The 26,742-nt window shown below is 43.7% G+C and overlaps 1 protein-coding gene and 1 pseudogene across 4 annotated transcripts in view; both read right to left on the bottom strand.

Moving 5' to 3' along the window:
- Positions 1 to 26,741, bottom strand: part of Tatdn1 (TatD DNase domain containing 1) — a 34,297-nt gene extending 7,556 nt beyond the window's left edge. Inside the window, exons 1-9 of one of the 4 annotated variants that reach the window (XM_006990662.4) lie at positions 26,630 to 26,741; positions 17,232 to 17,297; positions 14,322 to 14,371; positions 11,611 to 11,674; positions 9,493 to 9,636; positions 9,355 to 9,397; positions 4,189 to 4,274; positions 3,889 to 3,929; positions 1,508 to 1,584 (exon numbers count right to left, since the gene is read on the bottom strand). In XM_006990662.4, the coding sequence (XP_006990724.1) occupies positions 1,508 to 1,584; positions 3,889 to 3,929; positions 4,189 to 4,274; positions 9,355 to 9,397; positions 9,493 to 9,636; positions 11,611 to 11,674; positions 14,322 to 14,371; positions 17,232 to 17,297; positions 26,630 to 26,651 (593 nt within the window). In that variant the 5' untranslated portion in view covers positions 26,652 to 26,741. Of the gene's footprint in view, positions 1 to 1,507; positions 1,585 to 3,888; positions 3,930 to 4,188; positions 4,275 to 7,651; positions 7,707 to 9,354; positions 9,398 to 9,492; positions 9,637 to 11,535; positions 11,675 to 14,321; positions 14,372 to 17,231; positions 17,298 to 26,197; positions 26,597 to 26,629 lie in introns of those variants that run through there. The other 3 variants (XM_042265044.2, XM_016008947.3, XM_042265045.2) reach the window with 3 other exon arrangements.
- LOC121824573 (U6 spliceosomal RNA) lies at positions 9,939 to 10,036 on the bottom strand (annotated as a pseudogene).
- Position 26,742: the final 1 nt, after the last annotated feature.

Genomic DNA, 26,742 nt, shown 5'->3' with positions numbered 1-26,742 from the left:
GTTCACCACACCAAAGAGAAGACACCGTGGTAGTTCACACCTGTATCTCAGCTCTCCGAGGCTGAGGCAGGAGGAGCCACACAGTTCACAGCCAGCCTGGTCTACATGAGAGTTCACCTCAGAACAAAACAAAACCTACTCCAGAACACATGAGAGCTGGAGAAGTGAAGTCTCGGGGTTCTATCAGAGAAGAGACAGGAGTCCGGATAAATAGAAGGGCCTGGAACTAACCAACTATCTAAATAGGCTTTCTCATGGAGAAAACCAAGGAAGACATTTGCATGGAGCTACAGAAAGTGCCAGGAAGCCTCAACTTATCTTGTTTTGTGAAATAGTGACTCACTGTATAGCTCAGGCCAGCCTCCAACTCACTATCCTCCTGCTTCAGCTTCCTGGGAGTTGAGATTACAGGCCTGTGCCATTATGCCTGGCTGGGCTTCAAGTTTTACAATCAAAGAAATAAAAATATGAGGCCAGTTACTCAAAGAAAAGCAAAAGTGTCACAAGACAAGTGAGCAAGTCCACCACATGGGAGCAGTGACTATAGAAACAATGACAACCACATGACCCAGGTCCTGAAATAACACTGGAAGGAAGACAGGGAACAGCGGAAGCGGGGGTCAGGGTGGTGTGTATCTTAAGGACACAGACAAAGGAGGCACCAGAGCTGGAGTAGGTAACATTACATCCATGTCCAGCGCCAGAGGAGGAGCAGTAACTGCTGCTTCTGGTCTTTTAGTACGCTTGACTTCATCACTATATGTACGTTTGACTATCAATTTATAAATGTAACCATTTCGTAGGAAAGAGTCATCCTGAGCTCTGCTCCATAGGAATAAGCAAGACCACCATTCTGTTTCCCTGAGAATTTATACCTAATGTCACCAGTGGCCACTATCAGGGCAACACTGAAGAGGGAGAGCAAGTCACATTCTAGTCTGTAACTTCACTGGCTTCCTAAGGACAACCTGTAGAAAACACTGGCAGACAGATCTGGCAGAAAACAAGGCCAGGACCTTGCTGTGCTGGCTGCCTTGTGAGGGTGTCTGAGGTTCAGTGTGGAGTTACAGAGGAAAGGTCACGGGCATGAGCCAGAGGACAGGTTCTCACACTTGGGGTAACTGTACACCTGTTGCCTGACTTGTGTGGCCTACAGAAGTACACAGATGACTGTCATAGAATACTCTTTCCCACGGCCAACATGTGAGCCTTACATAAAATGCTGTGAACTATGTATACCTATGAAAAGCAAGAGACAACCTGAGAACAGACTGGATTGCTAAAGACAGTCAGTGCTGACCTCAACACAATTGTTTCCTGTATCAGAATGCAGCATAACAGCATGTAACTTTTGAACACTGGCCCGTGATAACAATCTACTACATCATGTCTTACATAAGTAGTTACTAAAATTCTCGGACAAGGATCACTGCAGAGCATACAAACGTTAATAAATCTGCTCATATAATAAAAATCAGGGAAAACAGAAAACAGCCTAAGAACGTACCAACCATTAAATCCTATGTAAAGGTCCAAGTCAATCAAAGCAGCAGCTGCTTCCTTTGTACCATCAAATGAATGCACCTAGGGATATACACATATAAGTTTAGTATAAAAATCTTAAAAGCTACAATAGCATTGATAGACTTTCTAAACAAAGCCAGAAATATAGGTAAGGGTTTTGAGTCACAGTTTTTTAATGTGGTAGCACATACAATCAATGCTCTTCTTTCCAACCAGACTTGGTAATCACAGCCTGTCATCCTTCCCGGTGACACAAAGCAAGGAGTTAGCTGCCGAAGGTTCTGGGGGGGGGGGGGTGTCTCTACTTCACCCTCTCTGCAGACTCTCTCCGAAGGACACAGTAAAGGGAGCCACATTCTTACACAGGAGGAGGAAAGGTCCGAGAACACTCATTTAAAATACAAGATTTCAAACAGAGTATTTAAAATATACTGAAAATCCCATTGCATTTCTCTGCTACAGGATACTTTTCTTTTAGAGGAGAAATGATTAATCCTTAAGAGGTAAGTTTTAAGAAGCTCTATAAAGTGGTGAGAACGTTGCTTTTAAAATGTCACTTACTGGTCCGGAAGGGTGGCTCAGCAGTTAAGAGTGCTTGCTGATTCTGCCGAGGGCCTGAGTTCAGTTCCCAGCGCCCACGTGGAGCCCTCTAGATCACCTGTGACTCCCGCTCCGGGATCTGATGCCCTCTCCTGACCTCAGTGAGTACCTGTGTGTGTGTGTGTGTGTGTGTGTGTGTGTGTGTGTGTGTGTACAAAATAAAAGTACATTCAAAGACAAAAATGGCAACTGTTACATTATCCACATGAGCGACACGGGCAGAAAGGGCTGAGGTCTTTGTCTCCTGCTTTAGCTCTATGTATGTAATACAAAGCAATAACTAACAGTGACACTGCCTTACAGCTCAAGTCGTCACCACTGTCCATGGAGAACGTTCTCAGCTGTGTTATACAGCTGCCTGAATGATCTGATCCTTCCCTCAGCATTTCCAGTGAACTAAAAAAAAAAAAAAAAATCTTCCAGCAATATAAAGCTAATTTAAAATGTGATTTCTTACAAGCCAGTTAGAGCACTTGTTGTTAATGCTTTATTTGACAATTTCTTCTATTAAAGCCAGACATTTCGGTTGGCTTTGCTGTTCCTGGTATGAACTTTTGGAAGTTACAGACTCATCCGCATAAAGTTTTACTTAGAAATGGAGAAAAGTGAGTGAGAGTGGAGTCTAGAAAGTACAATAAATGCCACCAGTAATGCCTAGGTCATTAATTAAAACCTTTCTCAATTCCTAAGTAGAGCTCCCGGGGGACAATTACAGAGCACACGCTTAGTAAACTACAGAGGAGATATGCAAAGTAACATTAACATGTCAGCAACATGGGAGAACATGCACCCATCAGTGGCGGTGTGAAACACCAAGCAGAGGAAGCCTTGGAAACTATGGAGGCTCAGCAAGACGGTCCGCTGGGTGAAGGTGCTAAGCTGAAGACCCGAGTTCAGTTCCTGAGACACCCCCTCGGTGGGAGGAGAGAACCAACTTCTGCTGCAGGCTGTCCTCTGACCCCACACAAACACCATGGCACATACGTGTTCATGTTCACACACACGTTAAATGGAATAAAAATTACAAGGGTGTTCCTTAAATTTTCAAAAAAGAAAATACGTAAAAGGGTCCAAGCAAAGCCCTGTAAGTCTTACAGTAAATGCTCAGGGTTAGGCCCTACTTCCTAGACTGGAACAACGGAACTGTGACTTAGATACCTAAGCAACAACCTTTACCTCAAGAGATGAATCTCTGAGATTGTATTTCAAATTTTGTATATGTGAGCAGTTTTTAAAAGTGGACCATCTCCTGGAGCCTATGATCCCAAACAACTAGAAATCACTGTCAGAGACCCCACAGCCAAGTGGTAATAGAGAGTATTTATGGGATGTCTCAAGAATAATGACTGAAATGAGCACATGAGGAACATATAAGAACAGAAGGCACATCGTGGTGGGGGAGCTCGAAGCAGAGTGAAGAGTGGCTACTCTCGCCTTAGGAAAGAAAACCGGAAGGGCACAGTGGACTAGTTGAAGACATTGCAAACACTGGTGTATGTCTGCCGGACCACTACACAGACGAGCTCTGAAGGACGTGGTAGGAAGAATGCACAGTGACAGCACGTGTCCATTCCCATTGTTTCTCGTGAGTAGACGTGGGTACTCACTCTTGTACTTTGACAAAAGAAGTGTAACTAAAAGTGGTGTTATAAATCTAATAGTAAATTTACACGTCTTTCAACCAAGAGACTCAGTAACCTCACTTTTGATATCCGAGTCAGGCGTATTTGAATATCCCATATTAACACAGCTCTTTATACTTACCACTCCGCCCACACACCGGTCTCTATTTCTTCTCATTATGTCTGTGAATGAAAAAAACAAAGCCTTTCAGCCACTTTAGCCTAACTGCCACACAGTTCTTAAATTGTAAAGATAGGAACTGGGTGGTGGTGGCGCACGCCTTTAATCCCAGCACTCCGGAGGCAGAGGCAGGCGGATCTCTGAGTTCGAGGCCAGCCTGGGCTACAGAATGAGTTCTAGGAAAGGCTCCAAAGCTACACAGAGAAACCCTGTCTCAAACCACACCCCCCAAAATTGTAAAGATATTTCATTTTTACTCACCCAAAAACTCAGCATGTGAGTTTCGACAATGAAGAAACATTGGTAATTGTGTTTGTTCTGACAATTCAAATTGTTTTTCGAAATATCTGCACAATGTAAAAAAATTTCCACACTAAATTTATGTTAGCATAAGACATATAGCAAATAATTTTAACTGAAGGAATTTTATTATCCAGAAATGGGAATATGAAAGTGAAAATAGTGAATTCAGACATTAAAATCATCAGGTTCATTTCTGCCCCTGAACTTCTGGAAAGGGGTGCTTCATTTGCTAGGATTACACATTTATTTCTGCAACGCCCATCAGTCTCCCATCTCAAACTGGTGCTCTATGCCTTTATTAACTCATGTTTGGGTCTAAACCACCTTTTCAGATTCTGCTGGGCAAGAATAAGCAAAAGTAATTTTGTTTCAGTTAAAGCGAGAACATTATGCAGGTTAGGAAACAAAAACTTGGAAGAAAAGATTAAGAATTACTACCAGTAGTGCCTGGGCTGGGGACAGAGCCGAATGGGGAGAGGCCTTGCCCGGCACGCACAAGGCCCTGGGTGGAATCCCGGCACTGCATGAAAGTGAGTGTAGAGCATCGGGACTTGGGAGGTGGAGACAGCCGGTCAGAAGTTTAAGATCTTCAGCTACCTGATTAGTTTGAGGCCAACCTGGGCCACATGAAACCTGTTTCAAAAACCCCAATACTGCAAGCTGCCTCTTCCACAGGCACTGAAGCAGTACATGTGCCAACATCCAGTGTGCTCTGTCACTGTGTACATGTGCCAACATCAGTGTGCTCTGTCACTGTGTACATGTGCCAACATCAGTGTGCTCTGTCACTGTGTACATGTGCCAACATCAGTGTGCTCTGTCACTGTGTAAACATACCAACATCAGTGTGCTCTGTCACTGTGTACATGTGCCAACATCAGTGTGCTCTGTCACTGTGTACATGTGCCAACATCAGTGTGCTCTGTCACTGTGTAAATGGGACCATGCAGGTGGCTCCAGCTATATGCTGCAGGCAATGATCTCTCCAGGGTGCTCACCATGCATAACTCCATAGTTCAGCTACACGACCAAGTCACTATCTTATAGAACTAAACAGTTTAGGAAGTCCCTTTCTGTCACCGTATAGGCAAATGTATAATTCATTAAAATAACAGAAGCCCATACATATAATGTGCCCAGAGAATTTTATATAATTCAAGAGAAGGAAGATCCCTGGGTTCAAGCTTAGACAGGTATCATTAAGAGGTCATGTGGGAAGCCTGGCGGTGGTGGCTCACGCCTTTAATCCCAGCACTCGGGAGGCAGAGCCAGGCGGATCTCTGTAAGTTCGAGGCCAGCCTGGGCTACCAAGTGAGTCCCAGGAAAGGCGCAAAGCTACACAGAGAAACCCTGTCTCAAAACAAACAAACAAACAAAAAAAAAAAACAAAAAACAAAACAAAACAAAAAAAGAGGTCATGTGGTGTGTGTGTGTGGAGGTGGGGTGTGAGGGCGGGGATCTGGAGAAATGACTCAGTGGTTAAGAGCATTGGCTGCTTCTCCAGGACACAGGTTCACTTCCCAGCACCCACACCTCACAACCATCTGTAACTCCAGTTCCAGGGGATCTGATGCCCTCTCCTGGTCTTTGCTGGTACTGCACACACATATGCAGGCAAAACACTCATAAACATAAAAATAAATGAAAGGTCAAGTGAGGGCGAGTGAGATGACTCAGCAGGTAAGGGCATCTGCTACATGATGATGAACCTGAGTTCAATCTCCAAAACACACACCGCGGTAGAACCAAGAGAACGAAGTCCACACCACCGTTGTCCCCTGCCCTCCACTGGCATGCCATGGCATGCCTGCTCCCTTACAAAAATAAGAATCTTGAAAAAGGAAAATTTCCATGTGGCAAAACCAAACCAAACTCCCCCAACAGTGCAAACGGAGGAGAGCAAGTGTGTAACCCCAGAAAACTGGTGCCTTTACAGGAAAATAAAAACCAAGCACCAAATGACATCAGCTCTGGAGCAGGGCTGACGAGAGTCGGAAGTATGTTTCCTTTACTTAGAATGTCTTCCGGTCATAAATGAATCATCTTGATCTACATCTGCCCATCTTGTCAAAGCTCCATTTTACTCAGGTTGAATCACTGCTTCTGACCACTTGGGGCAACACTAAGGAGAGCTTGAAAAGGTCAGCGTCATCGGAGCAGCAGCTGTCACTAATTAGGAGGGAGGCCTTCCAAAAGCCCAGTGTGTGACACTGGGCGGCAATCCTCTCCCAGCTGGCCGACAGCCTGGATGGCCTCAACTCTTCCAGGGTGCCTAAGGATCCTCGGGGTCATTCTGAAATCTTTCTGATGCCTGCCTTTTAAAAAAAGACCTATATAATATTAACACTCTAAAGCACCAAGAAAAATGCCCAGAGCAAATCCCCCCGACACAAGAGAACTGAGCTCTAGTATGCAAAAGGAAAAAGTGCAGCAGGGCAGTGAAGTTAGAAATACTGCTATCACTCAAAAGAAAAACTTTCCATAGCCAAGTCAGCCCTTTTCCTTGTTTCCAGTCTTTGCTTCACCTTCTTGGTCTTTAGAAAAGCGTGTTCCAAGGCTAGAGAGATGGATAGTTCAGTGGTTAAGAGCTGCTTCACCTTCTTGGTCTTTAGAAAAGCGTGTTCCAAGGCTAGAGAGATGGATAGTTCAGTGGTTAAGAGCGCAGGCTGCTCTTGCAGAGGAGCTGGGTTCAGTTCCCAGCAAGCCATGATGGTTGATTCTCACCATCTATAACTGCAGCTGCAGGGGATCTGACGCCCTCTTCTAACTTCCTTATGCACATACATGGACACAGTGATAGCATTTTTTAAAGCACTTCTCAGAAACCCCCAGCAAAAGGCACAGCTCGTATTTTCCTTTAGAAGCTGTAATTATTGAGTACTCAGTCTCAGTCTGTCCAGGCATGCACTGTGGGCTTTACCCGTCATATATTGAGAAGGATGGACAGTGGCACCCTCATGCTAACAATGAGGGCACTGATGTGTGTAAAGGAATGGACAGCCAGGGAATAGCAAGACTAAACCACACCTCAGCCTGCTCATTGAAGACAGTAGACTTCAACCCCATTACAGGTGCATCTACTTACTATTTCTCACACACAATACTGATTGTACTTTTTAAAAGGAAAAAAATGGTTTCTATAAAACCAACAAATCACATACTAGGTTAATATTTCACACGCTACAAAAACAGTCAGGTGTGGTGGTGCATGCCTTTAATCCCAGCACTCAGGAAGCAGAAGCAGGATTTCAGTGAGTCTACATAGTGAGTTCCAGGTCAACTAGGCTATAGGGAGACCTTGTCTCAAAGAAAGAAAAAAAAAATTCCGGAGGAGCGGAGGGAGGGAGAGAAAAAGGAAAAGAAAGGAAAAAGAGCATAGGTCAAGGGGCTGGGGAGGTGGCTTGGCAGGGAGAGTGTTTACCATGCACTCATGTGTTCCTGAGCTTGATATCCAGCAACCATGTAACAGAAGAGTCCCAGGTCCCAGTTAGGAACTCTGTCTCAAAAAATAAGATGGACAGCTCCTGAGGAATGACACCAGGACCAACATCTGGCCTCCACATGCACACACATGTGTGTATGCATGTACACACACGTGTACACAAAGTACAGATCAAGATCCAAATTCTTCCAACAGTAAGTTCAACAGCAAAACTCTAATTGCAGCCCTTCTATCCATATAGGAAACAGAGTGCCTCCTTCCTTAACTAGACACCAAGGGACTACATGAGCAGACCTGCTCTATGCCTTCGACAAGCTGGAAGACACTAGTCTGCCATGTAGCTTCAACGTACTTAGGTAAGTATACTGAAATGGATGGACACAGAAGAGGTCAGCCTATGCCAGTGGAGGGCAAGATGTCCTGGGGCATCTGTCTCCTTGACAACAATCCAAACGAGATTATTACTTCTACAGACATTTTTAAATCTCAGGTTAAAAACTGCCAAGTGATCTTAATAAATATTTTCGCTTTAGTTTGTCCTCAGCCTATCCTTTTTTGAAGAGACCTATATCATGTTGTCATCTTAGCAAAGACATCCCAGATTCCCCTAAAAGGGCTGTCCATCCATCTCTTATCCATACACTTTGTTGTTTTTAGTGGTGGTGGTAGGAATTGAACACAAGTCCTCAAGTGGATACACCTTCCTGTCAGCACTTACTAGCCTACTACAATTATTTATGGGCTCTCTTGTCTCTAAAGGCCAAAGAATCAAGCCTTAGTCTTAACACGCTGAAGAGGTACTCAGCAGTCATTTACAAACTAGACTGAGGTCCACTCTAGTACAGACACTTGAACATATGTGACAGCTTAATTATATATACCCTGTTACACATACTAAGTTCTAACACTGACTGCTGATGGAAGTTTATCTTCAGAGAAGTAAATAGAACCCACACTATCAATACTTCCATGGAATCAAAATCTGGTCTGCAGTATTTAGGTGGCATATGGGAATCACTCTGAACTCATTCTAGAAGAAAAACCATATGGGCAAGATATCCTGTGGGACTCTGCTGCAGCACTTTTCATGATACAGTCTGTGGCCCAGACAGACACTGAAGTGGAGGGATGGCCTGAGAAGCTGGTAAAGCAACCGACTTCGGTCCCAGTGTGAATCTGACTTTTCAGGTTTAGATGAACTGATTACATGGTGTTCAAGAGACAGACCTCATAGCATCTCTAACATTCCTGGAAGGTATAATGTGAGAAGTCCCTCAGGTCACCACATCAGCTGTCACAGATGCCCCCCTCCCCAATCAGATGACAAAATTTATTAAGAGGTAATTTGATCTAGATTGCCTTCATACATAAGAAACAGTGGACCAAGGGTAGGTGGTTTGTGTATAAATATATCTCTTGCCACCACTGCCAAAAGGCCTGTATGATATAAAATGCATCCCTTTGCTTTACCTTTCAAATCAAATCTGTGGTTAATCGGTTGGAGATGATTAATCACATGCAAAGATGTGTGGACTTTGTTTCACTTAACTTTTGATATATGCCAGGGAAAGCAAACACACCTTGATAGCTAACCCTAAATGTTCAATTGATGTTACTTTGAAAAAAATAAAAACCATTCTTAGGAGTTTTCAACCATTTTTAAAATCAACGAATTTCCTTACTTGAGCTGAGTTTCTTTGGGGCAAAAGTGCAGCCGGTCAAAATCTTTAAAAGAGGAAGAATGATCCAAGTTATTCAGGATCTGGACATAACAAGCAGTTCTTTTCAACAGGACGCCAAGTGTGGGGGTTGGCACTCACCAAGTCCACACTCCCCTACTGCTACAACCTTCCCCTTGTTCTTCTCGGCAAGGTTCAGCAATCCCGCCAAGTAACCGTCAGGGTCGTTCTTGTCAAACTCATCACATCTCGTGGGATGACACCCAACTGTACTGAAAAACATGTCTAACAGAAAGCCACATCTCAGGGTTATTTTCAGAGTATTGTTTGTGTTAATAGCTAACATATAAAAATGAGAGGAAAAGGTAATTCCAACTTATGTTTGATAGCTATAAGCAATTCAAGCTTCCAGAATTATGTACATTAATCAAACAAGAATTTCTAAATATGTTAAAAGTGAGATGTGCATATAAAAGTTATCAATTCAACTCTCTCCAAAGCTGGTCATTTACCAAGCATCTGAGAATGGAAAGTGAAATGATCTCTTAAAATATCATCATCTAATTTTATTTATATTTATTTATTTTTTTAATATGGAACGCTTTAGGAATTTGCGTGGCATCCTTGCGCAGGGGCCATGCTAATCTTCTCTGTATCGTTTCCAATTTTAGTGTATGTGCTGCACGTGCTGCCAAAGCAAGCACCCAGTTTTATCTTTGCTATTTACTGTTTATCTGACTTCACAATTCACGTGTTTAATAAAACCACCACCACGTCCTCCCTGGCAGAGGCTGACAGCAGAGATGGAGGTGTTTAAAAGTGCCCACTGCTCCTGCAGAGGACTAGAGCTTGGTTCCTGTCTGCTCAGACAGCTCACAACTGCCTGCACTCCAGCTCCACGGGGAGCTGGCATCTTTGGCCTCTGTGGGCACCTGCAGGAGTGACTTCAGCAGTGGGAGGGGAGGTTTCATTCACTAATAAAAAACAAAGCGCACTATTTGGAGGCCAGATTTTAGCAGCTTCGATAGTAAGGAACACAGACCAGAAGTCTGGTGACCAGGGCTGGGAGAAGGGCTCAGGTGGAGTGCTTGGCCATCGATCACATGCGCGATGCACAGTGCCCCGGGCGGGGTCTAACCTGACAGGCCCAGTTTTGTTTGCCTTAGAAATTCAATGGGAACTTGCAGCTGCACCCATGGAAGGGTGCAGAGCCTTCCTCGGGCTCTCCCACGGGTAACAAACAGGAGGCAGGAGACATCTCTTCAAAGAGTGAGAGGAAGGACAAGAATAAAGATGGGAGAAGAATTTTAAAACCATAGCTGTTCCGGAATGCAAAGCATGGAAGAAAATCTTCCTCCATACTTCAGAAAGTCCTCGGAAGATGATTGTTTTCATGTTTTTAACATTGAGAGTCAATACAGCCTGAAGACAAGCATGCATTTTTATAAAGATTTCTATTAAAAAAACAGCTTTTGATAAGATTTTATACATAAAAGAAACACAGCTGCATTTTGAAAAAATTGTGTAGAATGCCTAATCTCTAGGTTTCTAGTAAAGTATACGTGCAAAAACAGTTATAGGGATGCCAGCTAAGCTTTTAAGATTTTAAGTAGGAAAGTATGAGCATGAAGTGAGCACTCGGAGAGCAGCACATTTTAATTTTGTTAGTGTGTGTGTGCTGAGGAGTGCCCATGGAGAGCAGAAGAGGATGCCTCATCCCCTGGGCTGCGGCGCCTTGTGGGCAGCTGCCCCTTGCTGGGCACAGAACTCGAGTCCTCTGCAAGAGCAGCAAGTGCTCTTAACTGCCAAGTCATCTCTCCAGCCCTAAGAGTGGTGTATTATATTATTACTTAAACTCCTGGGGCCTTACACAAAGTCGGATTCACAAAATAAATGGTCAATAACAACGGTCCTTTACAATTTAAGAGATTTTAAAGAAAAACAATTCATACCAAACATTAAAATATGCACCTAAATTCTATATCAGAATTACTTGAATATAAATTATGTGTGTGGGTAACTACCCTTATTTACTGAAATAATAATCTTTGTTAAGTACTACAATGTTTTATCAAACATCTCATACACCGAAGGGTACTCTAAACTTTGTTATCGTAACCATGTTCCACTGAAATCAATCTATTTTCCTGTCATTTCTACAGTCAGGATGCACTGTATCTGTACCTTAGGCAGTTCTCAGAAAGACTTCTTCATAATTAATTAATTCACATTTGCTTTGGTAAAAGTAATGAGAGGTACCATTTGTCTGTGCCAACTGCAGCGCGTCTCTGCTGTCCTGTAGACTTCCACCTGTGATCATAAACTGAAATGGGAAGAAGGGAAGAGGCTGACTTCTACAGGCCATCAGCAACTGTCCCCAGACGGCCACCATTCACTGAGGGCGCATCACCCCCGCCCTCCTTACACCCTCCTTACTTACACCCTCCCTCCTCACACCCTCCCTCCTCACACCCTCCCTCCTTTACTGTTCACAGGGAAGATCATCTCTACACAGAGTGCTACCCAACTCCTGTCCACACACACCCTCCCACAGGATGCCCGTGTTAAATAGTAATGTGCATCCACATGTTTATCTCTATTAGACCCCACGTCTCTTGAGGACATGATTTATATGTTATAGAAGACAGAATAGCTAAAGACCTGTAAATTCAAAATTCTGTTCACTGAAATCAATGATCATGTCAATCAGTAAATGAATAGTGTTGATTAATTTAACAGGTCTCCAGTATTGGCTGGAAACTCCCAGGAGGTCAAAACTACTTTTCTAAGAATATAATCGGCTTCTCTTCTTTTTCAGTCTCATTCAATCTCAAGTGTTCAGGAAGGTCACCCAGATACTACCTGACGTATAATATCACAACAGACTGACCCCAGAAAAGACATGCAAATGCAGCACTCTCCTTAGTCATTCATGACGACACAATGTGACACAATCCCTTGCTGCTAAGGTTTGTTTAGAAAATAGGTATTTTCCATTAAAATATACTGTTTATGTTATAGTTTATCATATCCTAAAATGAGTTAAAATATTTCTGCTTTAATTCCTAATATATATAATACATACAACCCACACAAAAGCTTTTTAGAGGGTCTGTCATTAGAAAGTAGAGGGTTTCTAAGACCAAAAACTGTGACACTGATGTAGTGACGAATCTCTGTAAAATGAATTCATGGCTCTTGAGAAATCAGCATACTTCAGACAGCCATTGGAGTCATTTGATGGTTAGGATGCCATCTTTGCTAGTCTGTCAGACATAATTAGAGCCCAGTGTCAAAGGTGACTACCAAGGCAGTGCTCTTTAAGGTACAGTTTTGTAAAGGGTGATTTAAGGACACTGATGACCTATTTTTTAAAACATTGTAAAGTGTCTCTAAGTTAAAGTAAGGAATTCATTGTAGGTGCACACCAAAGAGACTGCCCACAAAACAAAGGTGGAATTGCATATGAAAAACAGATACTGTCAGACAGCCACTTAAACTTCTAGAGTGACCAGCCACCGAGCCTCCATACAGGGAACACACGGTCACAACTAAAATCTCAGCTGCCCATAGAACATAGGAGTTAAGAACATTTTTAAGATATCCGGAAAACTGTTCTTTACTAATCTTTCCTAATTCTTTAAACTTAGACCACCTGGCCACATACAAAACTGTAGAAGAGTTTCTAACCAAATCTACGTACATTACCTATACCTCCTCCAAATGGCCTATGAAAGGAAGGGCAAGCCTAGGCCATGATGTACAATGCTCCTGATCTGGCAGTGGTGATGTTACCACATACCTCATGAAGACTCGTTCATACTCAGTATTTTCTTTAACCCACATAACAACTGTCTTAAATACTTTAAAACACCCCTTGTTTATGGATGAGAAAACTGAAATCTAGACTATTCCAAGTTTCAGAGCTAGAAAGGAGGAAGCTAGGACTGGAAGGCTCATCTGCGATGCCAAAACCATGCTTTGAATCACCACACAACGTAACTGCTGGGAAGGAGCTCATAGGTTCAAGTGAAATCCGCCTCTGTCCCGCTGTTTCTGCCCATCTCCACACATGTGTGTGCTTGAGCAGAAGTGAGCACAGTACTCCTGCTGCCATGGGGATACCTCAGCATTGCAGGGACACATCAGATGAGATGATTACCACCAGGGAGTGAACACAGGATGAGAAGTTCAATGCCTTTGCTCCTCCCTCATTGCTTCTGAATAGTCAATACACTCTTGGGCTGGAGACTGCAGAATTTGACTAGTTGTGCCATGTTTTAGAACTGAGAGCGTTTAACTCAGAGGCAATAGTTACAAAGTGAATTGATACTACGCTCTGGAATATAACTATATCTCACATGTGTGGGCTAATCTGGCATTTGTACACTAATTTAAAGAAACCTTGGAGAATTTGACATAAGCCAGTTAATGTTCAATTTCTTTTAGAGGAGTGGATGGGGGTGGGGTGGGGGAGAAATGGGAGGAGAAGAGGGAGGGGAAACTTCAGTCGAGATATAAAATAATTAAGTAAATTAAACAATAAAAAAACTCTAAAAACCTAAAGAATTTTATAACTATTAAAATTAAAGCATGTTCTCAGTTCTCTAATGGTGTACCCACAGCTAACTAAGAACGGTAACATGTGCATGTGTTTTTGATGACTGTTTCTAACACATGCCAAGTTAGATTATAACATTTATTCAAGGTTGTCTTTTAAGTCTAGTACTTGTTAGAGCTTTAATTTTTTCCTAGCACAGACATTGTCACATTTCTGACCACACACCTGAGGACTGTGCAACATGAAGAACTGCAAACAGAATGATTATGTCTATTAACTTGCTTATTTTACGTGGAGAAACACACACTAAGGGCGTGCCACTGGCTCTTTCTCTTTTCCTTTGCAGCCTGTTAACTAAAATTTATTTTAGAAACAAAGAAATTCAACAAGAACAAAATTCAGATGTTACCTTTTTAACACCAATCTGGACAGCTCTCTCTATTACATCTTGTAAGTCATCTGTGTAAGAAAAATCATGTATTAAGAAAACCTAGTAAGTTGGGGATTTAGCTCAGTGGTAGAGCACTTGCCTAGCAAGCGCAAGGCCCTGGGTTCAGTCCTTAGCTCCGACAAAAAAAAAAAAAAAAAAAAAAAGAAAGAAAGAAAGAAAGAAAACCTAGTAAATATATATATAGGTATATATCTATAATTATGCATCTATATTTTTCTCTCAGAGTAAAAATGCATAAAAATAATCATATATTAAAACACAGCCAAATCAGTGCTATTTAGTTGTAATATAGTAAAACTAGAGTTGCAAAACCTTAAAAAAAAGTAGAAAACAAGAAACTGAATAATTAATAATTTAATTGCACTTTTTTTTTTTTTTTTTTTTTTTTTTTTTTTTTTTTTTTTTTTTTTTTTTTTGGTTTTTCGAGACAGGGTTTCTCTGTGTAGCTTTGCGCCTTTCCTGGGACTCCCTTGGTAGTCCAGGCTGGCCTCGAACTCACAGAGATCCACCTGGCTCTGCCTCCCGAGTGCTGGGATTAAAGGCGTGCGCCACCACCGCCCGGCAACACTTTTATTTTTTTGATCACAATGGAGAAGTCCAAATTAAAGATGAACTCAACGGCTACAAATCAACTGATGTGCTGTGTATCTGAAAATGTGCATTTGTGTGTACATGAGAGAGTGTGAGCGAGTATATGCCTACGCATGTGCATGTGTATAGGCTAGCGGGCAATCCCGGGTATTCCTCTATCACTGTCTAGTGCATATTTTGAGACTCTCACTGTTTCAGACGGACTGCCTGGTCAGCAAGCCCCCAGGGTCTGCCTGTGTCCCTGCCACACACTGGGCTTACAGATTCACGCTGCTGCTCTTAGCCTTCACATGGGTGCTAGGGATCCGAACTTGGGACTCAGTGCTTTGCAGAGCAAGCACTTCATACCCTGAGCAAGTCCCCCAACCCGGTGTTAGGTTCAGAAACAAATGGGCAGTGAAGTAAAATAGAAAAACTCCATTATTCACTTTATATTTAAGTACCAGAGAAAATGTAAATAGGATTCAATTATTGTTACTTCTAAAGTAGCTACAAAATAGGAGACAAAAGTCACCTTAGTTAATTTATACTCAACACCTAGGATGGCCAGATTATAAACTGCAGAACTGTAGTAGTGATAACTGACCACTATATAATTTCTGTCATAAACACATGTACAAACACACATGCATCTGTGGTGATATTTTGATTGTGCTCTAACAAATATAGCTTGCCTGGAGATCAGAGTGCAGAGCTAGCCACTAGTTAACCACAGAGGCCAGGGAGTGGTGGCACACACCTTTGATCCCAGCACTTGGGGGACACAGGCCTTTGATCTCAGTTCTAGGGAGGAGAAAACAGGAAGTGATACGGCTGAGTGGAGAGGAATACAAGGTGGGCGGAGACAGGAGCTCAGCCCCCCTTTCAGGCTGAGGAGTGGGCAAGGTAAGAGGTGGCTGTGGCTTGCTCCTTTGTGTCTCTGGTCTTTCAGCATTTACCCCGATCCCTGGCTCCGGGTTTTTATTAGTAAGACCAATTAGAATTCACGCTACATGCATCTACACATGCAACAGCAAAACATGAATCTAAGTGCTACAAGGGCAAGGAAAGCAGAATGTAATTTACTCAGTAGCTAACTTCATTATATAAGTAACATATAAAATATCATCCAAGTGTCTAAATGGAGTAGAAGAGTTGGTTAGTGGTGAGACCCGAGAAAACATTTATTTTCTTGTTTCAGGAAAGCTGCCCACCTCATCTAGAGAAGCACAGACTGTTTCTGACTTAGCCTTACTGCTCTACGGAACTCTCTCATCCTCAACCACAAAACCGATATTCCTGTTTGCATGTACATAATGAGCACAGGCAGTCTTCTCAGGCAGTGTGCACAGACACGTCTGTTGCAGAGAGTCTGCTTTTAAAATGTGGCGTCACCGCCGTTTCCTGCTTAGTCACGTCTCAGCTAACCAAACAGACCTCATCAATGAACTTGCACGTGGGAGACACAGCCTAGTGATACAGCACTTGTCTAAGCTTGTATCAGGCCCTGGCTGGCATTCTTAGGACTGGAGAGGAAAATGAACTTACGTGGTAATACAAAGCACTTGCTTCTGGTGAAGCCTATGTTTAATCTCTAAGATACAACTATCTGGTCCCAACTATATACTAGGTCTCTAAACAGAGACACAGAAGGGAGGGGAGAAGGGAAGACAGGGGAAGAGACAGCAGTACACCTCTCTTCTACTATACTGCACTTTGTCCTTGGCTGAAAAATGTGTTCTTCCTTTGCAGAAGAGTTATTGTTTAATTATGTGTGTATGTGTCTATATGTGGGTATGTGCACATGAATGCACATGCTGTCAGAAGCCAGAGGAGGGCTTCAGAGGCTTGGGAGCTGGGCTCATAGGCAGTTGTGAGCTGCCCAGTGTAGGTGTGGGTGCTGGGACCTAGACTTGGGTCCTTTGCAAGTGTAGTAAGTGCTACTGCACCATCTGCAGACCCTGAACATGTTTCAGAACTTGATAAACTGATGCTCACAGGAAGTAACTGTTAGGTTGCATGCCCTGTTGTTCAAAGTGATGGTTTACCAATATGCCTTGCTTGACTTAGTTTCTTGTTTTATCTGATGAGGAGTTTTGTTTTAAAACAAGTTCTCACTATGCAGCCCAGGCTGACCACAAACTTACTTTCTTCTTTCCTTCTGAGTGATAGACTTCTATTCAGCTACACAGAATTCTTTAATGTTTCAATTTTAAGAGTGGATCATGCTTTTCCAGATCTACCTTGAGGCAGAAAGTGTGTCTCCATAGAAGTCACCGTAGTAAAAGAAACACTTACCTTGATGCTTCTGCACCCCCCTATAGATTCCTCTAAACATAGAATCTGTCAGGTTGATACCAATATCTGGAGAAACAAAAGCAAAGCACGGCCATTAAAACAATTTACTTGAAACATCTCTAAGTAAGCTTTTCATTCACACCTTCATTTATCCCAGCAATATCAACGGGCTAGCCACTTGTCATCACTACTATGATAAATCTGTGGAATACAAAGATAACTAAGATGTGATTTCTGCTTTGTAAAGACTCTGGCAGAAGTGATCAAGGGAGACCTATTCACAGGAAATTATGGAGCATTCAAATGAACACTGAGGGGGAAGGAAAGTTCATTAGGAAGAGAATCAAAATGCATCATATATACATATGAAATTGTCAATATTTTTCTTCAAAATACTAAAAACATGAAATTAAAACACTGTTATTTAGGGGACACAGACAAGGAATTTCTACCAGAGTTTGGTGGCTGGCTCAGAAGAGGGTCCCAGAAAGAAAGAACCCTGAACTGAACATTACAGGATGAGTTAGAGTGGTAGTTTGAATGAGAATGGCTCCCATAGGCTCAGCTGGTGGAACTGTTTGGGAAGGACTAGGAGGTATGGCCTTGTAGGAGGAGGTGTCACTGGGAACATGCTTTCAGATTTCAAAAGCCCATGCCACTCCCAGTTAGCTTTCTCTCTCTGTTCCTTGCTTGTGGATCAAGACGTGAGCTCTCAGCCACTGCTCCAGAGCCATGCCTGCCTGTCTGCTGCCATGCTCCCCACCATGATGGTCATGGACTCACTCCCTGGAACTGTGAGCCCCAATAAACTTTTTCTTTTGGAAGTTGCCTTGGCCATGGTGCCTTTTCATAGCAACAGAAAAGTAACTAAGACTCCAAGGCTTCAGGGTATGAAAGAGAACAGTTCTTTAGAAAGTCAAAGGTTTTCCAGTTGCTGAAGAGAAGCACAGGAAAGGGTCTAACCAGAAAGGCCAGGTCAATTATGGTACACACTTGTGTTTAAAAATACTGGATTCAACAGGACGCCTGATGATTTTTAATCAAAGGGCAGATGTGCATTGAAGACATTCATTCTGACATACTGGAAGCTGATCTCTGAAGGGAGTTACAGCAGTTAGGGTGTCTCATTTGGGAACTGGCAAAAGCTCATGTGCAATGAAGACAGTCTGATATGGTTATGGAAGTGGAGATGTACAGAGGGGAATACATTACTTCCTTTATTCACCAACTACACATGGAGGCTGACTTTTGTCAAATGCTATATGAGGAGTCAGGAAATACACTTGATACTTGTCCTTACCCTATGGGAATGTACAATACTCATGAGAACTACAAATATAATGTATAACATAATAAGTTACACTGTAAGCAACATGAAGTCAAGAAATCCCATCTATTTCACTACTGGATCACTTGACCCTAGCATCAACACTGACCTGTGGGATGCATTTCGTCTGCACATAACTACTACCTGTATGGGGGCACAAAGGAGGGGCAATCAGTTTCAAGCGAGTAGTGAAAAAAGCTTCACAGAGGATCTGGGTCTTGAAGACAGAGCGTAGGCCTAAAAGCTGAAGGCAAATGGTCCAAGCACAGGTGTGTGTGCAGGGACATACTTGAGCTAAAACACTAAATGAGCTCCACCGTGCCTGCAGGGCAGAGATTCTCAAGGAAGAAGCATTCCGCAGCACCTCACTCCTCTCAGCCCCCCTTCTCACACCTTCAACATTTGGTCATGTCTATACATTTTGGGTTGTCACACATGAGAGGAATGTTGCTGGCATCTGGGTTGAAGCTATGAACACTGCCAAATATCCCCTGACAGAGAATTATCCAATCCACCAAATCAGTGCTGCTCTCGGTAAATCTTGTAGAGCATAAAAGGACAAGGGGAGTAAGATGAAAAGTTAGTCATAACCCTGCCCCAAAGTCTCCCTTATTTAAACACCCTCAGCTTCTAGCACTGGAAAAAAAACAGGCCAACTCCACCCTCCGCCTGCCAAATGTCAGGTTCTGATGTTCTCTGTTTGGCGTCTGCCAAGCTGTACCTCAGGATGTGCTTCTCCAACATTATGACAGACCTTGAGAAGTGAATAGGAGTTTGGAGAACCCAAGAAGTAGCAAAGAGAGAATTCTAGGCATTTGAACAAACAGCAACAAAAAGATACAATACCGAGTATTACAAATATGTGTGCACATCAGCATAGTGACAGAGATGGATGAGGTTATGAATTCCTCCTCCACAGGAGGGCTACTATGATACAATTATGATACTTCGATAGCAGTACCTTGTAGGGGGCTACTATGATGAAAGACCATCTAACACAAATGCACACCGCAAATACAATAGGTTTATGGAATGTTGAAGCTCACAGAAAATCATCTTCTAGTTTTTCTTCAACCACAGGAAGAAAATTAGATAAAGGAGACAAGCTGAGGAAGAAGACGCAGGGAGGAAAGAGTCTTTTCTGCCTAAATAACCTTGCCTGAGGTTTGGTCTATGGTTACTAGTCTACACCCGACATCGACAATTACAAAAACAAAAATAGCCTTCATTGCTTTTGGCCTTTTCGAGCTCATTTCACTTCTTAAGAGTGTTTTTAAAAATCTTTAAGATACATTCATTAAGGCATTTATTTGTGACGCCTGTTCATGGAAGCCAGGGAGCCTTTATTCCAGAGGGATTATTGCAATGGGGGTTTGTGCTTTGTTTAGGTTTGGGTTTTTAAATCGGACTTACCCTCAGACCAGGCTAGCCGCAAACTTGTAAAGACCCTTCTGCCTGTGCGTATCAAGGTTGGAGCAGAGACATGGCCACAACGCCTGGCTGTGGTGAGGGTTCTGCACTAGAGCAGAGAGCCCAGGCTCAACCCCCACACAAGGCTAAGTGGAGATTCAGAGGCAAGAGAAGGTAGGGATCCGTGGTAAGTTTCTAAAGGCCCAGCAGGTAGAAGGAAGGAATCTAACTAAACTCAAGGTGACACATCCTTGCTGAGTGTGGACCCCAGCGACAGGAGCACTGAGGGTAAGGGATGAGGAACTGAAGGTGATAAACATCAGGGTGAGGATTTCCACTCTACTAACTCACTATAATTTTTGGTAAAACTGGACCTCTAGTCCAAGAGCTCAATGTTGGGGCCGAATCAGTAGGCCAATTCAAGGGCAGTCAGGCTCCAATTTCTTCAAGGAAATCTTTGTCATCGGCAAAGTGACCGGAACTTTCCCAAATACAATGGAATCAAAAGCAACTAAACGCATAAACACCCTGTAATGGTTGGGTTTGTGTGTCAACTTGACACAAGCTAGTCATCAGAGAGGAAGGAGCATCAGTTGAGGAAATGCCTCCATGAGATCCAGCTTTAAGGCATTTTCTCAATTAGTGATCAATGGGGAAGGGCCCAGCCCATTGTGGGTGGTGCCATCTCTTGGCTGATGGTCCTGGGTTCTATAAAACAGGCTGAGCAAGCCAGGGGAAGCAAGCCAGTAAGCAGCACTCCTCCATGGCCTCTGCATCAGCTCCTGCCTCCAGGTTCCTGCCCTGTTGAGTTCCTGTCCTGACTTCCTTCAGTGATGAACAGCACTGCCATTGGTGAAGGTGCAGCCTCAGTGGCAGTTGCAGGCCCAGGACTGAAGGGGTCCTGCAAAGAAGCCGAGGCTTGGCACCATGAGGAGAACCTATGAGAGGCTATTGGTGAAAGTGCAGCTCAGTGCTTTGGAGACGCCAGGACTGTGAAAGACCACCAAAGAAGAGCAGCAGCAGTGGAGTGGAACCGCCAGAGCCTAGAAGACAAGCTGTGTGTGCTGCAGAGGGCGGAGCTGGAGAGTGAAACAGCCCTTTGGAGGAGTCCAGAAGATCATGAGTGAATCCCAGACCTTGAACGGCTAGAGTTTGGGTCTGCTTTGATTTGATTGTAACCGTGCCCTGATTTTTCCCTCTTGAAGTAAGAAAGTTTTTTTACTGGAGCCCACAGTTGAGAGACTTTGAATTTTAAAAGAATATGGATTTTAAGAGAATGGTTATTTTAAGGGGTCTGAAATTTGAATGTGCTTGAATTTGTAAAGACTGTGGGATTTTTAAAGTTATGTTTTTAATGTGAGATTTTAGGGTTGTGGCTTTATAGTAATATGTGTGTGTATCAAGTTGACAAGGGGTCAGTTGTACTGGCTGGTTTTGTGTGTCAACTTGACACAAGCTAGAGTCGTCAGAGAGGAAGGAGCCTCAGTTGAGGAACGGCCTCCATGAGACCCAGCCCATGTGGGTAGTAGCATCCCTGAGCTGATGGTTCTAAGTTCCATAAGCAAGCAGGCTGAGCAAGCAGCACTCCTACATGGCTTCTGCATCAGCTCCTGCCCCTAGGATCCTGTCCTGTTCGGGTTCCTGCCCTTCAGGGATGGACAGCAATGTGGACGTGTAAGTCACATAAACCCTTTCCTCCCCAACCTGCTTTTTTTGTCATGGTGTTTTGTCACAGCAACAGAAACCCTAAGACACACCCCAACTCTAGTTGAAAAGAGAACCTAAGATTAAGTGGAGGCTCAGCTTTGGAAGCCATCTTCACCCTGTCCCAATCCTAGACAGAGCGGAGCTCAGCTTTTCTGTAATGCCCACCCTGAGGCAGACGGCAGAAGGCTGACTCCAGGCGATTTGCTTTCTCTTAAGGGTTGATCTCTAAACTCTCCGGCTTCTGGTTCTGAGACACGGTGTGTTTCAACCTGTAGATTCAGTCCTGGCTCGGGCAGACCTACAGTGCTAATGCTCAGCCACAGCTTCCTTCCCCACAAGAATCTTCACAGCTCACAGTCCTTTGCTAGTTATTAGAACCACTGTTTCCTGGATAGACTGAGGACAGTCTCTTTATGGCCTCGCCAAGTCTAATGACAAAGGACTTCTGTCCCTCCACTCTGTGAATCACGTCACTTTCCTCGAAGACCTTCTCCAGTCTCCCAGACAAAATGCTCCCAGACAGAAGCCATTTCCCAGCCCACCTGCCCACCAGAAACAGCTGTGGAAAGACTACAGTAATTCAGCTCTCGGATACAGAGGAACCAAACAAAAGTTCAGATCAATTGATTAGGAAGAGTTCGATCTGCAAACAAGGTCCAAGAAGTGCAGTAAAATGAAATTACTATAATTACAGTTATGGAAAGAAAGGGAGCTTTGGAGTCAGAATTCTTGCCACTGCCGGTTATTAGCCAAATAATCTTGGTCCTGGCTGAGCTTCCATCTTCTTGGTGGATGAGCAGAGTTATCCTCTGGCAATAAAATGACTCAAATCCAAGAATGAGGATGAAAGCATCTTGCACATCAAAAGCTCTTTAACAGGTAATTATTATCATTACCAGGCATGGTACAAACTGTAACGTGCCAACACCATATGGCATTGGAGCTGTTTTATTAGCTATTCTGTTCTAGAGTCTTCAGTACTCAGTGCTCCCAATGCAAAATTGTTATCAAAGAGTCTACTGAGTCAAGCTGTTTGACTCCCCTGTCCCTCCCCCGTGTGTACCTGTGTATATGAATACGTGTATTAGTGTTTAGATGCATGTATGGCAGATGGGTGCACGTGTGTGTGTGTAGCCCTGTCATTGATGTTGGGAGTCTTCCTCCCTTTACTTTTCACATCATTCATCGAGGAGGGTTTCTCAACTGAACCCAGAACTTGGCCCTACAGTGGTATCTGGCTAGCTTGGAGATCCTCTGCCTTCCAAGATCCAAAATTACAGACAGGCTGCCCTGCCCACCTGGGTGAGTTTGGGAGATCTGAATTCTGGTCCTCACTTTAACCACTGAACTATCTCCCCACACCCCTGTCTATTTTGATGGGACCTCAAAAACAAAGGCAGGCAAAATCCTATTTATTTTGCCTGTTGAAAATGTGCTGATCTAATGTAAGGGTTAGTATCTTTTAAATGAAAAGCATTCTTATCAGAAGTATGCTTATTGGCAAGTAAACTGAAACAAATACTGCCGGGCAGTGATGGTGCACGACTTTAATCCCGGCACTCAGGAGGCAGAGGCAGGTGGATCTCTGAGTTCAAGGCCAGCCTGGTCTACAGAGTGAGTTCCAGGACACCCAGGGCTACACAGAGAGAAACCCCATCTCAAAAAACAAACAAACAAAAGTTAAACAAATAGTATATAAAAACCAACTTTCTAGCCAGTTCGGTCAAATATGTAAATAGCTTGAAAAGTAGGAAACCAAGTGAGAAGGTTGGGAGACACAGTAACATGAGCAATCACTACTTCCTTCTGACCGAAGGAGTCACGCGCTGGAAGGCCCTGCTATATAGGACAGTAATCTCTCCCTTTTGTTAGCTTTTAATAGATGTCTTAGATCGAGTTCTGGGACAGCCAGGAATACACAGAGAAATCCTGTGTCGAAAGCAAACAAACAAACAAATAAATAAAAGAAAGAAAAAGGCTGTCTTTAACAAAAACTACAAGTAGTGACATGAGTTTATTTTTCAAAACCAAGCAGGGAAAGTGTTTGTACAGTTGGTCTCTCAGAGACAGCCATATCCGCAAGCTAAAGCCTCACCGACTGGGCTTAGTGAATCACGTCAAGTGATGTTACCTATGATTCAGGGACAGAGAGACAGCAAACAAGGGATTTTAAATGGTTTAGGTATGATTTCAAGGTCAGGAACTCCCCAGAACCAGAGAACAAAGGACCCATAGCACTGTTTAGCAAAGAGACAAACCCAAAAGGCGGGACAACTAGTTCTTGTTTCTTCCGAAAGTCACTGACAAAAGATGCATGAATTAACAAAAGGATGCTAGAGCAGGGGATCCTTCCCGCAGCCGCTGTCCCCTTGCCGACAGTGTCACTTGAGACAGGGCCTCTCCATGTAGGACGCACTGTCTCCTCCCCAAAGCGTTGAAGTTGGAGGCCTACGCCACAATACCCAGCTCTACTGCCTATTTTGTTGTCCATATATTAATAATGGTTGTGCATTTTACATTGTTTTTAAAACTCAACAGACTATTTTGCTACTTGTGAAAATTATTAAAAAGAATGAGATTCAGGTGCTGTGGGACGGTCTGTATGTCAAATTGCTCTGATTGGTCAATAAATAAAACACTGGTTGGCCAGTGGCCAGGCAGGAAGTAGGTGGGACAAGGAGAGAGGAGAATTCTGGGAAGTGGAAGGCTGACACGGAGAGACACTGCAGCCACCGCCAGGACAAGCAGCATGTAAAGATGCTGGTAAGCCACCAGCCACGTGGCAAGGTATAGATTTATAAAAATGGGTTAACTTAAGATAAAAGAACAGTTAGCAAGAAGCCTGCCACGGCCATACAGTTTATAAGTGATATAAGCGTCTAAGTGATTATTTTATAAGTGGATTGTGGGACTGCGGGGCTTGGGGAACCTGGAGAGAAGCTCTCCAGCTACATTCAGGTGCTGGAGAGATGGCTCCGCAGTTAAGAGTACTTGCTGCTCTTCCAGAGGGCCCAGGTTGGGTTCCCAGGAACCACATCAGATGGCTCACAACTGCCTGTGACTCTAACTCCAGGGGATCTGGCCCCCTCTTTTGGCTTTCATGGGTACCTGTACACATGTACTCACTCCCACAAAATAAAATAAATCAATTTTTTATGTTCAAGATTTAATGTCTATAAAACTTTATTGCAGCATGGACACACTGACTTGTTTATATACTAAGACTGCTTTCGAATAACAAGGTATAAGACAAGAAAACACACACTGCTTTCTCTGCTACATATTAAATATATTTTAAACTTTATTATAAAAAAACACTGCAAGTAAAAAAAAAAACTTCACACATTCTTTTTTAAATCTGTGTTATCACTTCACAAAAGAAAGTTTCCTTGCTTTGTAAATCTGTGCAAGCCCTTCTTTTTAATTCTTGGGATCAAGAGCCTGGATACACTCAGCCTAGATGCCAACAACCAGTAACAGGCATAGAGGCAGCAGAGCAAGGAGTGAGGGGCTTGTGCCCTCTCCAGGACACACTACTTCCCAGCACCTCGTGTCAAGAACCCAGAAGACCTAACTTTCACCTCAGGTTTTCTCACAGTTTTTGTTTGGTTGTTTTTAACCTGATAACATTCTCCCTCACATTGGCTTTGCCTGGTCATAGGACTTAACCTCTCTAGTGTGAAAATTAACTCACTATTAGATTTCTTACAGTTCCACCGGCTTTAATACAATGTCTTGGAAAATGCATTGCTTAAAGTATCTCTCAGACCTTAGTGTGTAACCTTAACAACTCTGAGTGCCTGACGACATTTCTAAGTGCCTGGATGATGTTTTCACCTGGATGTCCTTTAACTCTCGAGTGGCCCTCCCACCTACTGCCAAGGCAGCCGAATTCTGGCATTTCTCAGCCTGTCACTTTGAGTGTTCCTTCTCCACAACCAGACACGGTCAGTGCTGAACGCTGGGCACAACTGTTCCACTTCTCTTTTCTGAAATACTTCCGCACCTCTCCTTACCCGCCACTAAATCTACGTAGCGTCTATCAGGGTAACCTCATCACTGTCGGCTCCCACCCCTAAGTAGCTGGAAATTCCTCAAAGACGAGGTTCATGCTGAAATTACCTCCAGCTGCATCCCGGAGGGCATGATTCTTTTCCTATATAAAACTGGCGCTCAGTAATGTACTGAAAAGCCTTCACCAAAACTCCACTCCATTGAGAGTGAAGCTTAAGTCATCGAGACTTCTGGGTTCCAAGTTATCCTTCCAGCCCTACCTTTTACAATGTCCCCCAAGTTTTCCAAAGTATCATTTTGAATCCCTGTCACACTCTCCAGCTGTTTTTATGGATCGTGGGTTCTCGCCAGGTAACACAATTTGTTTCTTTTCCACCTGTCTATGGACTCCCATTTATCACTAGACGGCGATGCCAGCAAAGCTGGGACCAGGACTCTGCCACGTTCCTAGGACCCAATGCCCAGCCAGTCATCTGTGATGTGATCGGATGACTGAGCGAACGGGTACCTTAAAGGCATTGTCCGGCGGTCCACGAAGAGGAGCGAGGGTTCACGGAAAGCAAGAGAATACAGTGTTAAGCTTGTTAAGAAGCACCAACTTCTTTTTCTTTTTGGGGGATGGGGGACTCAGGGCCTAGCCCGTGCTAGGCAGTCTACCGCGGACACACACCCCGGCACTTACTCAGTTATTTTCAACTGAATAAAACACAGAAAAGGCACAAGTCACGATCACGCGCAACTCGTGCACAAATCACAATCACGCACAACAACTCGCGCGCTCTCACAAATGATTCCCCAGCCCCGATCAAGAACCCGATCACTCCTTGCTGGCGCTCGAGGCGTCCCGGAAACCTTCTGTACCCTCGAAAGGCCAAGCCGCGGACAGGGAACCCGAGACCGCCCGCAAGACCCACAGCTAAGGAAATCCACCCGCCCTTACCCACGAACTTGAAGCGACTCATGAGGACAGCGCGGCAGGCTCCTCCCCCGGCAGAAGCGGAAGTGGCCTAGAGCAGGCTCACCCTTCCGGCTCCGCCCCCCTTCCGGGTTCCC

This window comes from Peromyscus maniculatus, chromosome 20, assembly GCF_049852395.1.
Source record: "Peromyscus maniculatus bairdii isolate BWxNUB_F1_BW_parent chromosome 20, HU_Pman_BW_mat_3.1, whole genome shotgun sequence".
In the NCBI taxonomy this organism is placed as follows: domain Eukaryota; kingdom Metazoa; phylum Chordata; class Mammalia; order Rodentia; family Cricetidae; genus Peromyscus; species Peromyscus maniculatus.
Note: the sequence above shows the minus strand (reverse complement) of the source record. Positions and strands in the feature narration are given on the sequence as shown.